The 17,117-nt window shown below is 35.8% G+C and overlaps 2 protein-coding genes and 1 long non-coding RNA gene across 13 annotated transcripts in view; 2 read left to right on the forward strand and 1 right to left on the reverse strand.

Annotated features, from left to right (window-relative positions):
• Positions 1-306: 306 nt before the first annotated feature.
• LOC119637823 (larval cuticle protein 16/17) lies at positions 307-3,802 on the forward strand. The gene is made up of 3 exons (XM_038034173.1): positions 307-382; positions 2,891-3,173; positions 3,235-3,802. The coding sequence occupies exons 2-3, from the start codon at positions 3,165-3,167 to the stop codon at positions 3,700-3,702; spliced, it is 477 nt and encodes a 158-aa protein (XP_037890101.1). The 5' UTR covers positions 307-382; positions 2,891-3,164; the 3' UTR covers positions 3,703-3,802.
• A 126-nt stretch (positions 3,803-3,928) lies between these two features.
• Positions 3,929-17,117, reverse strand: part of LOC119637821 (ankyrin repeat and BTB/POZ domain-containing protein 2) — a 51,472-nt gene continuing 38,283 nt past the window's right edge. For 7 of the 11 annotated variants that reach the window (XM_038034172.1, XM_038034165.1, XM_038034163.1 and 4 more), the window contains 4 exons: positions 5,216-8,223; positions 4,793-5,156; positions 4,399-4,723; positions 3,929-4,330 (listed from right to left, as the gene is read on the reverse strand). In XM_038034172.1, coding sequence (XP_037890100.1) covers positions 4,019-4,330; positions 4,399-4,723; positions 4,793-5,156; positions 5,216-8,120 — 3,906 coding nt within the window. In that variant the 5' untranslated portion in view covers positions 8,121-8,223 and the 3' untranslated portion in view covers positions 3,929-4,018. Of the gene's footprint in view, positions 4,331-4,398; positions 4,724-4,792; positions 5,157-5,215; positions 8,224-8,694; positions 9,548-9,624; positions 10,164-10,238; positions 10,297-17,117 lie in introns of those variants that run through there. The other 4 variants (XM_038034161.1, XM_038034162.1, XM_038034168.1 and 1 more) reach the window with 4 other exon arrangements.
• LOC119637824 lies at positions 10,373-16,776 on the forward strand. Its single transcript, XR_005247342.1, has 3 exons — positions 10,373-10,638; positions 16,325-16,455; positions 16,524-16,776. It is a non-coding gene; the product is annotated as an uncharacterized LOC119637824 (long non-coding RNA).

Genomic DNA, 17,117 nt, shown 5'->3' on the forward strand with positions numbered 1-17,117 from the left:
TATTGTGGGCGATATCATGTATTTTTTTAAAAGATCTAAAATTGACTTATCCCGGAATTTGTTTGCATTTTATTATTAACGAACGCTTGGCATGTCATATTTTGTGCATTTAATTGATAAATAATGTCAAATTAAAGCAATCAATTGTGGGAATTGAACCTGTTTTTTTTCAGATAGAAATGCTTTCAATAAGAAATAAGAATACAGATAGATTTGTTTGATCCCTACATACGCGAACGTATATGAAGACAGGCGTACTTTTCTTATACTGAAACTTTCTATGACGGCTATATTATAAGGCATTTCTGATTTTTTAATTTTAAACTCCCAAAACGTAATGTGAAAGGTATTCGAAGTACTTTGTCATGCTATTAATATTATTGTAAGTATTATTATTATTCTTATAGTTATTTTACTATTACTTATTCTATATTTTTATTCCTATTATTTATTATTATTATTAATGCTGATTTGGCTCAAATTGGCTTTTATTGCATGCTAACAATTGCATGTTTCATGAAATTGTTTAGTTATTGTTTAGGTGTTCCCCGGGGTCACTTAATACCTCTTTTTTTATTCCATTTGTGGATAACACCCCATCTTTTACAATTGATACTCGCATAGTAATGTATGCGGATGATCTGAGACTATTCCATTGCAGTCATTGAAGTGGAATTTGCTTTCAGTAGTGGTTAAACGGTAGAAAGTAAATGGCACGATTCTTAACACAGGCAAATGCAAGTGCAATTGCACTTCACAAGAATTGTTGAAAAAAGTTTGCGTTACTTTATTTATGGTCATATGATTAGAGTATGTCGATGTAGTTTGGTCTCCTATCTACTCTTTCTACTCTCAAAAGTTTGAATAAACGCAGAAGTGATTCCGATAACATCCCCATTCCTACTAAAGGGGATTGATTTGAATGCTTCGTTAAGAGCCTCAACATACTGTGCGCCAATTAGATTACCTCAATGTCGTACAAATTATGAGCCGTCTTCACGTTTACGGGCGTATGTGAAAACTGTAAGGATTTATGTCATCAGCACTCCTTAACAGTGGTCGATAAAGTTGTTAAAAGAAAACTTCTCGGGAAATAACCTGATAGAAAAGTCACCTAACTATAATTCATACTCTTATATAATCGGTATTGTATGTAAAATTCGTAGATTCGTAGCAATTTTTCTTAGTTTCATTTAAGTATCCTTAGAAGTTACGTTTTTATTGCTAAGAAAGGTAATCTTATATATTATTATTAACTTAGCTAAAGATTAGCGGCTTTATTGAAAACTACATCACACTTGAGATTTGAACCCACGGCCAGTGATTGGTCTATCTTCTTTTTCATTTTCGGATATATTTCGTTAAATATACATTTCATATATTATTATTGAATTCGTGATAGAGGAGGTAACTAGTTCTAAAACGTATAGTACTGTGACTTCTGTATGTCAGACCCCTCTTTTTCATGCTACACGTGAACTATATGTTATCTAGTCTTATCAACTCTGAATATGTTATGTACACCGCATTTGTCGTGAGTGGTACGATTTGCATTTAATTGAAGGATCTATTCCACCACAATGAATTCATCATTAGGAAATGCTACCAATAACAGCTAATATATTTTTGCTAGCCATTAAGTAAATAGAGTTGTAATTTGCAAAAGGACATTAGCGTGTGATTGCTCAGCATAAAATTTCTTCGTAATACATTGCACTACACAATCATTTTTAGGAAACCACCACCACTGAATCGTGGGTGATAACCACTTCATGGTACACACTACACCTTGACCGTTCTCTTTGACACTTAGGATCTATTTTGTCATAGCTTGAGTTCCTATACCAATGTTAAAAAGAGGAACTCTTTTGGTGAAAAACCGTAGAAGACACACGAATTGCATAAGTTGGCACAAAAATGTGAAAAATAGTAGCTAAGAACGGCAAATACCAGACTGACGATATGTTGCAACAACTCGCTACTCATAAAGACACGTACTTGTGAGAAACCAACCAAGACACATACTTAGGATATGATAAGCTTGCAACGCTCCCTTTGTTGAAAATATTTTCTTTAGTGACGAGATGTACTTGAAGAATATCAATCGTTTCGCCAAATTTTTACGTCATTTCAAAATTTAATGGAATCAAAATTTAATCGGCGAAAACTCATACACTTATACACTGTGACAGTATCTGTAAGAAAATATAATATGCCGCGTTACTACAGCTTAAGCTTTCTACCATAGAAATATATGGAAAATATAGGATGTCTAAGTATAATTCTGAAAAATTTGTTCAATCGACGTTCTTTAATTTTTCAAAACTATACTTAAATTTTTTTACTTAAACGAAAATGGCATGACATAGCAATATGTACACCATAGAATACGTATATATGTATATATAGTATAGGAAGATGTTCATAGGATTATTTACTTTGTAACAGATTTCGCGAAATAAATAGCATTGTTAGCAAGTCTGTTTGAAAAATATTTATTTCATTGAACGCAAAGTACACATGAATATAAGGTACATTCGTTTATATTAAATATAAGTCAAAATCTTTTTTAAGTGGCGTATGTGTCGTTGATAATTGTTGTGAGCCTAAATACTGTAAAATTCAAAGGAAAAATCAAATTGCCGGAGGTGGCGGGTAAAACTTCGTACTTCATATTAAAATTTTTCAATCTTCCGAATAATTTCACGACTTGTTTTCTTATATCTATCTTAAGGGTAAGGAATCGCTGACGAACTTTTCACGAAGTATTATATTTTGACTATACTCGACATTCATTTATATGTTTTTAAAAATTAATTTTTGCTTTATTTATTTAAAATTAATAAAACTACTGTTTTTAATGGGTTAATTGTATATCCCTCCCGTGCAGCTTGGCGTATACTGTACAAAAAGACAGCAAAAACCGGCTTAATGTCACTAAAAATAAGTTATGTGTTTCCACCAAAAACCTGTCAAGTTGATAAGCATGCGAAGTTTTCGTTAAAAGCTAATAAACTTTTACAAATTTAGAAAAAAATAAAAATAAAAAAACAAAATGTGATGCAAAAAAAAGTATAAAAATTATGGCCAAATCCAAAACATCGACCAATGTGTTTCGTTAATTGTCTTTGAGAAGTTGCTGATTAAACTTGTTCTGATACAGAATGAAATACGTGAGTAGTTCGCTAACCATCTAATTGTGAGATTTTGGATTCCTAATGATTTTCTTAATAGCTGTGTTTGCTAATTTGTATTAGCGTGACATGTACCGCTCCAGTGAACGAAAATAATCCTGGTGCTGTTGATGGGTTAGTGGAACTCGTTGATAATGTGGCCTTAAAAAGAGATAAGCTTCCAACAAAAGAGCCAAAAATAGTTACAATTCTCGAATCAGGTGCGCAACATAAGCTGGATGGATCGTACAGTTTCCATTATCGTGGAGCTGATGGCAGTTTTCGCGAAGAGATTGCCGTCGTGAAAAATCCTGGCACCAAACAGGCCTACTTGGAAGTCAGTGGAGCCTATTCATTTATTGATGTGGATGGCGAAGAAATAACGGTTAAATACAAGGCGGATAATCGCGGTTTTGTGCCGGTAGGCAGCAATATACCTGAAACGATTTCGGTATCTGCTAAAGAGAATAGCGAACGTCCCGCGCCTCCTACTGAAAATTTTGACGAAATTAATGATGATGAAGTTTAAATAGTATATTACAAGAAACGTTTATTATTATTTGTTTGTTTATTTCTTCTAAAATTAACTAAATTAGAGTTGACCTCTTTGGGAGGTACCTACGTACGGTACATGTATATTTAAACGTCTAGCAGGAAATTTGCTGATGATAAATTAACATTTTAATCGTCGTCCTTTTAATGGAATTACAATTGTTTTCAATATAAAAATCGAAATTTTTATATATATAGATGATAATAAACGATTGGAAATAAATAAACGTAAGCTAACTTACACTTCGATAACTAATACTTTACATTATAACAGTGTCTCATTTAAAACCGTTTCACTTTTTAAGGGCCCCTAAGGTACTGGCGATGCTAGTGTTTGATGCCGAGGAGTTTTGCAACGATGAAATTGTTAATCCATTTATTGCTGTGGGTGAACTCAGTTGCTGACGAAGATTGCCCATTCCTACGGATTTACGTTCTTTAATTCGTTGTTGAAGAGTTTGTAACAGGCCCGATAGCACATCGTGATTAGGTATTTTCTTCGCGAACAATAGTCTCTTCACAGAATCATCGTAAGTTAATAATGCGACCATGTTCTGCAGCAGAAAACCTTGACAAAACTCCAGCAACTTCGTGGCATTGTAAACCTACGATTTTAAAGTAAGGGTGCAATGTAAAAATGTGTATTCATTCAATTATAATTTATTTTCGCTACCTTGGCGTGTATGTACATGGCCACGACATTGTCAATGTCAATCATTTCTGAACATCTTGCTTCTGTATAACGCAAAAGTCCATCTAATTGGAAGAAACTAGACGCTGCCATTAGCTCCAGGACATCTCCCTTAGAGACCTCCAAAGCATTGCAACCACCGCTATATAAATACTGCATAACCAGTTGAAAGATGGGATAACGTATGTCGTTGATTTGAACAGTTGGCGTGGTACCTTCACTTAACTTGCAGCTAAGCATATTTTGGAAACGCGGTGATGCAGTAACTAATACAATTTTATGACCATAGAATATTTTTCCTTCAACCCTGAAAAAATAAAAAAAATGGCCTATATTCAACAGAGTCTGTAAACGGATTAGCATTATAACACTTTACCTGAAAGTAACATCACTGAGTTCGGAATTATTTACAAATTTTGGATCGATCCGTGAACTATTTGCTGGTTGCAGAAGAAGTTCTCTGATGGATTTAATTTGTTCCCAACCAAAGCATGTTGCAAAAATATCCGCTAACAGTAATGTGGTGCCCTCATTCTTGCTATACCGGAATATATTAAAAAGCAGTGGTAGACATTCGCTAACGAACTGTGCACTATAATCATCTGGGCACACTTGCAAAAAATCTTGCAGCAATTGATCTATGACAGCATCTAAACGCAATTCGTGGGCTGCTGATAAAGCGTGCATCCAACAATGCAGACTCCACGGAACTCCGAGCGTTCTCAGCTCAATTGTAATATCTGGCAAAGTAAATAACTGTAAGAAATTTGTAATTAAATATTCCAACCTTCTGTTTTACCTAAGTAGTTATTTTCTGCACTGTGGTACATCGCTTCTTGCAAACTTTTAATTTGTGTTTTGTTAAGAGTTGGCGTTACATCGGTGGCGCAGAAACGATCGGAAATAGCGTTCGACCGAGCGCTATTAGATTCGCCTTCAGCTAACATTTCCTCCAACGATAATACGTCTTTGGACACTGGGTTCATGGGGGTTGACAAAAGCTTCCTTAGAATGGCCCTCTGGCCATGCGCTGCAGCTACTGATATTGCACAATAACAACCTCTTTGGGCTGATCCTGCAAAGCTGATTGAGTCCTTTTGTTGCGTGGAAAGGAATGCATTAGCACCGTGGGCTAATAATAAAGATACCACTTCGACATTGCCAATACCGCAAGCGACTTGCAGAGGTGTAAGTGTATGTTTATCTTCACTTTGTCGAGCTCCACCTTCAACTTTGCCTCCCCTTTCAAGGAGCATGCGCAAAGCTGAGTAATTAGCTTTTGCTGCTGCGAAAGTAACCGCAGTCCAGTGTTGTGTGTCCGGATGTATAGCTGGACAATTGGAATTTCCTATAGTCGGCACTTCAGTGTTTGGGTCACACCCGGCATCTAGTAGTGCTTGTATTGCTAACTCATCATTTCCTATGCTTGCAATCATTAATGCCGTCATTCCGGCATGATTTAATGTATCATATCGCGTGGCAGCGGGCAATAAACTGGACGCTTGAGCCAAAAGCTCTGCTCTACCAGTTAACATTAATTTGAAAGATAATAAGACCGTAGCTCTTTTTCCCAACTCCAATGTGTCTTCATTAATGCTGGCCCCCACATTTGAACAAAAATGAGTTTTTTTAGTTGGCAATTCTTCGTCATGACTTACGGGCCTATTAGGACAATCCACTCCTGGTAATAGAAGCCTAGCTGCCTGCATTATATCATCCTTGTCCATCATCATAGCATTACGATATTCAGCGTGAGCAGATGCCACCCTAAGCCATTCAACTAAAGGTGGTAGTACTACATAAGCTCTTTCATAACACAGTTCTTGAACGTTTTGTGCATTGTTGGGGCCACTTGTGTTACTTCCCGATGCTTGCTGTCCTGTAAATTCACTATGTTCCAATTGAGAACATCTCATAAAGTAAAATAAAGCAGATAAAGCGGCGTTTGAAAGAGCAGTATTCTGAAACTTGTGTTGAGCTCTTAAAGTTAGATCTCTTAGCTCATTAATACTTCCAACGCAAGTAGTCAGTAGGCACGGTTCTAAACTTATATTACTGTTGTTACCAGAGGAACAACTTTGATGAGTCCCGGTAACTAGCGACGGCTGGCTGGCCCACTGAGGCATTGTTAACGCTCCTGATGCAATACGACCAGCGTTGAGGTGAGCATATGGTTGTAAAAGACCCCACATATCTCCCGACACAGAAATCGAATGTTCCAATACAGCTGCTGTTAACTGTGCACATGAATCGTCAGGGAAACTTTGCAACAAAATGTCTTCAAGTAAATTCTCAATTCCTGCACACAGATACACGGCAGCATATTCATGTATGAATTTCCCTAGTCTAGCATCAGCCATCCATCGATGAAATCGACCGACTGGTAATTGTAAACCGGCTCTTGATGATTTACTTTGTTTTAGAGCACTATCCCCGGGTAAAGCGAACATAGCTGCCGCCCTTAGGCAGGCTTTGAGGCACGAGTCCGCTAATGCCGGACAGAGTACAATTTTAAAAGCACCTGCAACTTCCTGCTTAGAACATAAGCTAAGATTAGAAGAAAGACGTTGAACTTCCCTTGCAATTCTAACTAGTGCTCTTTGAAGCAGATATGCTAATCGTGACACTGCATCAGGCAAAACTCGATCTGCTGTATCTTTGCACCGTCCATTACGTATGACATTTACGATACATTGTTGACTCCAGGGAGGATGCTGCAATTCCACTAAACGATTATGAGAATCCACCCAAACAAACTCGTCTGCATTAGTAACATTTGTATTTACAGTTTCTAAAGAAGCGTAACGACCCAATCGTCGTCCAGGTTCTGAACTTTCTGAACCCGCACTCAAACTGCTGTATGTACTAGTACTGGTCTGAGAGCGCATAGTTAACTGCTGTATCGCTAGTTTTATGTCTTCCAAGCCATTACCACCCCAAGGAGCTTTGGCGGGTGTGGCACGATGTCTTGTTCTGGAATGGTTAGCGCTAGTACGTGAACGTGTACTGCGATTCGTTACCCCGGCTGCTAAACGATCCTCCGGTAACGGCCCTAACGTTATGCCTCCACCTGGCGAAGAGCTACCATGACCTCCAGTGTCAGACATGCTGGCATGTCCCGAGGATCGGTTTTCATCGGAGGAACTATTGCATTCTTGCACTCGTTCTAAAGCATGGAATTCATGGTGATGTGTCCGAGTTGTTAAATTAGACTTGGTGGAATGAACACCGACATTCGTCGAGTAACCGGAATCCGTGGTTATGCCAATATTGGTTGTACTGAAACTTAAAGATGATTTTTCGGAAACCTTACGTATAGACATGCTGTTATGTGGAGATTGATTTAAACTAGCACTTAACATGGGCCCTTGAGACTTCACGGGAATACTCTGAACAGTAAGTCGGGTTGGGCCATGAACGGATCTTTGGGGCATAGGGGTAGAAAAGTTGTCATGATTGTTCGAGCCCATATTAATATTGCTACAAATTTTTTTTGGTAAATTTTCGAAATGAGTAAGTTCACTATTAGAATTCACGCATATTGAAGGAACGTTGGCTATGGTACAACTAATTGTCGCTCCTGGTCTTTGTGCCACTTCTTTGGGGATTCTTGGAGCAGGAGTGGCCGTAGCAGGATTTTGTATTCGTCCCGTTCTAAACAGATCTGCAGAAGATGATTGAACTGCAGTGCCAGCACCGTGCATCGGCGCTAAAGTAACTCCTACTGTTGAAGCAGCGTACGGTAGAGTTGCATTAGTCTGCTGAGGGCTAAGAACAGATATATCATGACGTATGTTACCAATAGGCCTACAAAACAAAAAAAAAAAATTACAGCTAATTAGTTAAAAGAAAACACACAAACGTAGATACAATATAAAAGATGTCATCAAGTAAGAAAGAAAACTTGTATTCTAATCAGATTATACTGAAACTTAATTTAAAGTGTGTATTTTCTTTTTTTCTTTGCTTTCACAAAGATTTTATACTGAGTCGCTGCCATACAATGGAATTATATTTTAAACAATACAAGCAAACCTCTTTATCATTTACATATTTAACGAATGAAAAAAAACGGTTAACTTCAACAACAGTTTTATATATGTAATAATAATCAAAGCAACTAGACGTAGAGCTCAAGACGACTCTTTTTAAACATTTTTTAAAGATTCCAATTGACCAGATGCTATAATTTAGAAGTTATTCAATATCAAAATAAACATACAAGATGAGGAATGGGGAAACGCGGCGGAATAACTTTAGTTTAAAAACGTTAATTACCGTGCTCGCCACCCTTGCACAAAACTCCAATCACAAGAAGCATTGAAGCTAAGATTTTCCCCTTTGATCGAACTGCCTTCATAGGTGACCTCATCTTCATCATCATCTTCTAATTCTTGCTGTGCCAATAAGTCTCTCGGCTTACCTACCACAGCCTGCGTTGGCTTAGCTACTTTTGCTACCAAGGCTGATGCGGTTTGATAGTTGCCTTCTATTTTAATATTAATTACACCGTTCTGCACACTCTCGATAAATGACGGCAGTTCATCCGCTTGTTGCTTTAAAACACTTGTTGACACGTTTTGCAGTTTGTTACTATTAAATGGGGCAACGGTTGCCGCATCTGCCTCATTTTTAATTGATGATTTGATTATATTACTTTTGCCACGCAAGATCAACGAATCGCCAAAATAAATGACTACCTTATGATTAGAGTTAAGCGATACAGGAGGTTTAATATTATCTAGCTTCTTATGCGCCAGTGGTAGCGACAGCGATGGCGATGGCGATGCGGATGGTGCTTGTGTAATAGGTGTGGGTGACGGCGTTTTAGTTTGACGTTTACAAAAGTCATACAATTGACCGGCATCACGGCGTTGTTGACACATTTCACTACATCTTAATGATTGTGGTTGAAATGTTTTTAGTGAATTCGAACTTCGACGTTTTAAAATGAAATTATTATTGAAACGGCCAAACAATGAACTATTAAGAGGTATGCGCTTAGTTGATTTCGCCGGCTTAAAACCTCGCAATTCTCGGCACAAGCTGCAGTTACAATCTTTGGTGCAGTACATTACGCCTTTTCGAAGGATAAGATGTCAATATAGGATATGTGTCAATAATAAGAAAACTAAAGTAAACAAAAGCTTTTGCGTTTGTGACTGAGCGATGTTAAAAAGTGCAAGATTCAAATTTTTCTTTCTTTACCTTTTTTACTTTGAAAGCTCAGTCTTTCATTAAGTATCTGATTTTAAATTAAAAAAAATATTTTATTCTGGAAGTCATTTCTATCGCTTACGGCGCTTAGCGAAATAGTTCGAAGGCCCAATAATTATTCGAACAAATATTAAGATTTCTACCGACTAAGCTCTTCCGATCCATAACATTCTATCTATAGATCAAAGAATAGAAACTGAAAAACTAAACTTGATATATTGATTTGATCTGGTTTTAGGCCATCAAAAACTCAATTTATGAAAGATGTGATATCGATGTTCAATGTTTTGCTATGATTTTTATTGCGATTTCTACACTCCGTTTATTAGCTTTTCAATTATTGCGAAACATTTCCTGTAGACACACTTCACTGGCAAAATAAATGAGATTTTCGGAACAATAATAAATTTTATTAGTTTTACGATGAAAAATAAAACATTTTCAGTAGGCTATATGCGAGAAAAATTAGAAGAAAAGCCGTTACATAATTAGAATTAATTTCCTAAACAGTATCAATTTCTTTTAGTTCAGCTCTTATTATTTTTATTTATTTGTTTATTATTATTATTATTATTATTTTTCTTTTGTGTATTTGTATCGTTTACTTGTAAATCTCTTCAAACGCTGACTACAACTGTTCATGTCCGATAGTCAAATGAAACTGAAACTTGCTGTCTCTAGAGCTAAGCTCGATTTCATTACAATTGTTACACGGTCTGCTTTTGTTACTGCGTTCATTGTTGCGCTGCGTAGAACACTAGGCGTCTTTTAATTGCGGCCGTCTTTTGTCTTTGCTATTGTGCTTGCTATGTCTGGATATGCAGCCACAATCTTCAGTGCTCTTACAATCGAGAAACATCATATTTTTTGCCAATGTGCCTGTGTGCATATGCCCATACACATATAAAATTTGTTTTTGTTTTGCAAATGGGAACCGTAAATGCAAATTTGCTAAATGTAATCTCCGTATAAAGTTTGAAAAGTGCACTTTAACGCTAGAAATTGGTGAGGAAATGCGTTCGCAAACAACTGTGTTGTAAAAAAAAAGAAATCTTTTACGAAAAGTTTTAAAGAAACAACAACTAAGAAAATTATGTTCGGTCGCGACAGAATCTTTTATAACTACCACCGCGGTCCTAATAAAAAGGAAAGGTACTTAATTTTCATACTCTATGCCATTGTGTGGGCGTGGTTGATTTTTTCTATTTTTAGAATAAAAATGGAAATTTATATGGTGTATGTGTTGTATTTTATAAGCAACAAGCAAAGAATCAAGGAAAGCGGAAAATCAAGGTTTTCACAGTTCTTGGTACAAAGACTTGTGGGCGTTATAGGATTGGTGTTTGAAAAGTTTGGTCATTTTTGAATTGTTTTGCAACTTTGTAACCGATACATTCATTTTTGCCGAACGGGAGATTGTTTACCACAAACACTATACCGCTGCGCAAATAGACAGACGTATAGTTGAATAGATAGACTGGCTTAAGTGCATTCCGAATTTGAAACTGGCGAAGGGTTTATATACTTTATGGAATTTATGAAGCTTATTTTTGCGCGTTATAAAATTACTGAAAAAAAAAATTAAATTTTGATCCACTATAACATTGGGTAGGCGTGGTCAATTGTTTCTGTTTTTGCATAGACACTAATTTTTGAGTAATGCAAAAGAAATCAATTTGTTAATCATTTTAAAAAACAGTTTACGTACTATGTAGGCATGTCTTTTAACCGATTTAATCCATTTTCAATACCAAACTGCGTGCAAGAACTTCAAATAGTCCTGCCAAATTTGCAGTCGATAGATTCATTTTTATGGCCAGGAGAATGTTTACAATAGACACTACACAAACGGACAGCCGGATATGATCAAATCGGTTCAGAATTTAATGCTGATCTGGAACATATATTTTTCATGGGGTCTCTGATTCTTTCTTCAGGACGTTGCAGACGATCTGAGAAATCAATGCACCCTCCATCCTTTACTAACGAGTATAAAAACGAAAGAAATTGTAATTTATATACATGCATGTATGCAGTGATATAGCAAGACAAGACAAAAGAAGTTTGCCTCTTAAGTCTATTGTTCGACTACTTGAAGTCTAAATGTCAAATCGAAAATGTCCGACATACTCATAAGAAGTCCACGAAGCCATAGATTATTGCGGATCAAGGCTGCCTATATGACTTCCAAGGCCTAAAAACAAAAAACTATTTGCTGCCTATTTGGTATTCGTTTTATACCCGCCATCGAAGGATGGGGGGTATACTCATTTTATCGAAACGTTTGCTACGCCCAGAAGGAACCATCAGAGCCCCACAAAGTATATATATTCTTTATCAGCATAGAATTCTAAATCGACTAAGCATGTTGATCTGTCCGTCTATGTAATGTCTGCTATAAACATTCTTCGAGTCGCGAAAATGAAGCTATCGCCATTAAATTTGTCAGAAGCATTGGAAGTTCTCACACGCAGGTTGGTATTTCCATACCAATGGGCCAAATCGGTCGAAAGACACACCTATAGCACCACGTAAACTAAGAACACTTCCGTTTTTCAAAAGGAGTGAAAAACTGGTTTTTTGCTCATTACTCATAAACTATAGCAAATAAATGACAAAAATTTGAACGCATATTCTATAGGCGATTCTCTAGCTTGTGTGCAAAAAAATGAAAAAAATTTACCATGCCTACTCAATATTATAGTACATAAAAATTGAATTATTTTTTCAATACCTTTATAACGCACAGAAAGAAGCTTCAAAAACCCTATAAAGTATATAAACTCTTAGCCAGCTTCAAATTTGAAATGCATCTAAACATGTGTGTCTATTCGTCTGACGATTTATCCGTTTGCGCAACTTTGTATTTGTGGCAAACATTGTCCCGTTAGCAAAAATGAAAATATCGCCTACAAATTTGTAAAAGAAGTTGGAATTGAGCTAAACTTTTCAAAAGACACGTCTACAACGCTCACATACGTCTGCGATAAAAACTTTTATTTTCAAAATAGAAACAATCACTTGCGCTCGCTCCATATTATATAGCATGAGAATTTTGTTCTTTTACTTCGTTTGTCTTTTTTAGGATAACGGTAATGGGTATAAAAGATTCAGTGTCGACCGAGTTTAATTTTCTTAGTTGTTTATATATTAATTTTGAAACCATATCTATGCTCACGTGCAATATGCATGTATAAATATATTTGTATAAATGTATTGATTGTACATTAGAAACTAGAATAGGAAAAAGTGCCGAACTGTTTCAGGTCAACATGCCAACATTGTTAATTTCTCGATTAATAAATTTAATCTTAACGCATACGCTTAACTCCAAAAACGAATCTAAATAAATCACCACCAGGTTTCTCCATTTCCTCTATTAATATAAGTTATCTGTAGTTGTGCTTAGGTCAAACAGTTTACCGTATCGTTCATTTGTTTTGAAACATATTTTAATTCTGACTCTTTTTAACAGTGATCTTGTTTATAATTCAAAAATGTTGCAAACTGTGTTAACTAGCACAGCAGGACAGTTGAACTCATATTAAAAATAAAATCAAAATAGCACTTAAGCCTCCAAACCTGTTACATACTTGGCTTATTGAGATATATCGGCATGTATTTCCGCTTTTTAATGTTTTTCACCCTTATATCTTTGTATTTACAAAGCTAAATTAAACTCAATTGCCCATTACGCTCCGTTAATCTTATGACTGTAATAGTCGATTAGACAGATTTACTAATAATTCACAGAAGTATGAAGAAGCTATTTAATTCCAAATTTATTTCGGATGCTGGGCATTACTGAATGCGTTACAATTTACCAAGGAGGTATGAACTAAATTGGTATGAAAACTTTGTACAGGCTGGGATAATTTTTTGAACTTTTGACTCTATGTGGTCTATGGATCACTATCACTTTATTATCTTCTTGCATGTAGACTTTGTAATTCTCTATGACAGACAAAGCAAAAAATGCAAATAATAGAGTTTTCTTTTTGTTTAATAGTTTTATATTTTCGGAGGGGTAACTGTGCAATATTTTTCAAAGGTCTTCTTATCCACTACACCGTAATGTGGACTTTGGTGCGGTACTGACTGAGATTGAGAACTTATTTATTATTATCTGCAGTGAATTTAATTGCAATCTATTATCCAAAAATTTACTCACTGATGACCTATATCCTGCCAACACAGTCATAGCAACTCACTTTACTCAAGGCATTAACACACTTTTGGATTTATTTATTGCATATAATCATAATAATATCTCGCTTTATAATCAATTATGTTCCCTCATGTTTTCCACGCATGGTGACGAGTAGGCCACCTAGCATCACGTACCACGACTTTACCAATATTACTGATAATAGGTTCATAGCTGCGGTGGAAAATATAACATGAGATCTACACTTGGGCGCACAGTGTTGATAACAAGCTTAAAATTTTCGAGGTTTCTTTTCAGTCTGTATGTACCGGTAAAGCGATGGAACCGTATGAAAGGAGACAGGCCGTGGTTCAATGATGACATTAAAATAGTAGTAATAGAAGAGCGGAATTCGGGTGTATAGGAGTATAGAAGAGTTCTAGGAACAGGATAGAGTTAGCAAAATATAATTACTATCTACGAGCAAGAAGGTTTGGAAAATAATAGATCGGATGGGTTTCAAAGATGGGAAAACCTGTGATATGTCAAATTTTCAAATTAAATGCAAACTTTGCTAATGTTGCGAGGCAGTCCGCCTTAAATAATAACGGAATAGTAAGTATTTTCATATAGATTCATGCTGTGTCCACAAAAATATTTTGCGTTTCCTAATCTGAGCGGAGTATGCTTCCAAACCCAACTATACCTTGATTTTAAATACATAGCAGACCCCTGTTAGGGCGTTTACAGGGCTACGTTAAAGCGTATGGCATGTGTCTTTGCTATTTAAATTCGAATTTCTCTTCACGCCTTTCTAAAGAATGTAACTGATTTAAGGATAATTATCAATAGCAAGCTGGCTCTACGTACTGATACGGCTGTAAACCTTGGTATTAGTTTGAACATAAAGTTAACATGGGAAAATAATGTCGGTAGTGCTACTGCTAACACATACCGCAAGCTACGTAACCTATGGGTAACCCGTTGCAGCACACCACTGGACCTAACGTATTTCTTGACCAAAACTTGCCTTCTATTTTTTGTATGGGTGTGAAATTATTTGCAATTGTGAGATAGCTGCGATACGGGGATTGAAATGGCTATCAACAATGTGTCTCGTTACCTATATGCTGTAAAAGTATATGGGATCCCGTTTCAGCATACGTTCTTCGATTTCTCTGTGTCGCCTTTGGAACTATGGTAAAACTATGACAAAATTATTTACGCTAAGTAGCTCCAATACACGAATAGAGGTATGAAGATTATACAGTTAACGACCTATAGCCTATTGTTTGAAAGACACTTTTTTGTATATGCTACCAAGTCATGGAATGCTCCACCACCGATTTCGCATTTCTCACTAACAGATTAGCCGCTAAGCCAACTTATATTCTATTATTCTTCGAATGTGCAACGTAATTCAGACTGTAATAAGAATATTGCTTGTGATATGCATGATATTTCTTCATCTATAACACACCTGTACTTTAATTTACAAGGTTTGAGCCTTATTGTATACGCGATAACTGAAATGAAAATTAAATAAATAACGGTTTTTCTGCGGCTTTCAATCATCGAAGATTTATCATATCAGTTGGCGTGCCGGAGCGTGTCGTTTAGCTTCAAATACAGTCTTGGCAAAACCTTTTTTGCATTTTTGTGCGGTGCTTACCTTATTAGCAGCAATTTTCGACAAAAGTAATAAATCATTACAAAATTAAATGATTGGAAATTAATTATGGGAAATATATTTTCCAAAAATATATTCGAGAAATGTATGAACAAATCAACTCATCTCGTTTTTGATTATTCACGAAGGATACCATTTTTGTGATCGTCAAATTGATAAAGTTGGTCAGCCTTGATTTGTTCAGTTTCATAAGCTCGTAGTAGGTTGCGTCTGATACCTTTGACTAAGGGGCTTGATATCATAAATACCGCTATGCCGTCAATGCTGATGGTACACCTAGGCTGTATTATGACCTTTCGTCCTTCGAATTATCGCAGCATAAAACTCTAAACAAGTTCATTTTTTTTGTCTTTAGACCAACTGTTGGCATTGGTCTTTCAACGTCTCTCATAAATTTGCTATGCATGCATTGAGTGACTTAGTATATCGAGTTAACCGGTTGGATTAAATTGAAATATGAAAAGAGATAAATAAATATGGAATTAACGAAAAAATTTGTAGGAACGATAGCGACGAACGAAAATCTAGGATTGTCAAAACGGATACCATGGCGAGATCCACTGTTTTTGTTGCGTGAAATTTAATTACTGTGTTTGCATTTCCCTTACATTACATTTATTGGCTTCTTCCGGTTTGAATTTTTTTTCCGACGACCCCTTGACCCCACCTTTGGCTAACAAAGTTGAGCTTATATCCGATTTTTTAATACTATCGATTCGCAAAATGACCAGTCGCTTGAAAAATGAAAATCTTTTTAAAAAAACGACCGTCAATACCATTTCGCTTCTTTCGTATTCTTTATATGTACACCGCGCCTATTGTTTGTTTTTTTTTTTTTTTTGGACGAATTCAAGGTATTCTACTATAAAAGGATTCTATTTATGGCTTGAATTGAATGCAAATATACGGATGCATTGGCTTCAAATTACTACAACGTGTCGTATGATGATGTTTCATAAGCTGACACATTGAAGACAAATTTTTGGTAGTACAAGCACACAACTTTCTTCACTTTTCTATGCATATTTATAACTTTTTTTTCCTTTCTTTCAGTTATATTAAACCTATGCAAATATTATATTACGAATATGTAATTAGTTTATTATACAATACAACAAAGCTTTGGAGAGCCAACATTAAAAGAAAAACTTTTGAAAACAGAAAACAAGAATGAGAAACAATGTAAAGCAAATATCCATACATAAAATTCGCTTTTATTCCGATATCTGGCCACTTAAAAAGATTCGTTCAAAAATGGAAAGCTAAATGAATCATGAAAGAAAAAAACAAATTATATTCAGTGTTGGCCGAATCTTTGTATATCTATGACGGGAATTTTTTTTTTTTTTTTTTTTTTTTTTTTGTAAGAAATGCAGCATTATGAACATAGTAAGCCATGAAATGATGAGCATTCTAACCAACCTTGTTATAATGTGTTTTTCGGACGCAACACGCTCATAACACATAATACATATATATGAAAAATATGAACTTATGACGACATATTGAAAAAGTACTGCAAGTGCAATCGGAGAAGGAATAAAAATGAAGAACTAATCTAAGGTTATTATAAAAAAACGTATAAACGGAAGAGAATTTCTTATTTTCGAACTCGGGACGTATTGCAGGCGAACTTCTGAATCGATT

Source organism: Glossina fuscipes, unplaced genomic scaffold, assembly GCF_014805625.2.
Source record: "Glossina fuscipes isolate IAEA_lab_2018 unplaced genomic scaffold, Yale_Gfus_2 61, whole genome shotgun sequence".
In the NCBI taxonomy this organism is placed as follows: domain Eukaryota; kingdom Metazoa; phylum Arthropoda; class Insecta; order Diptera; family Glossinidae; genus Glossina; species Glossina fuscipes.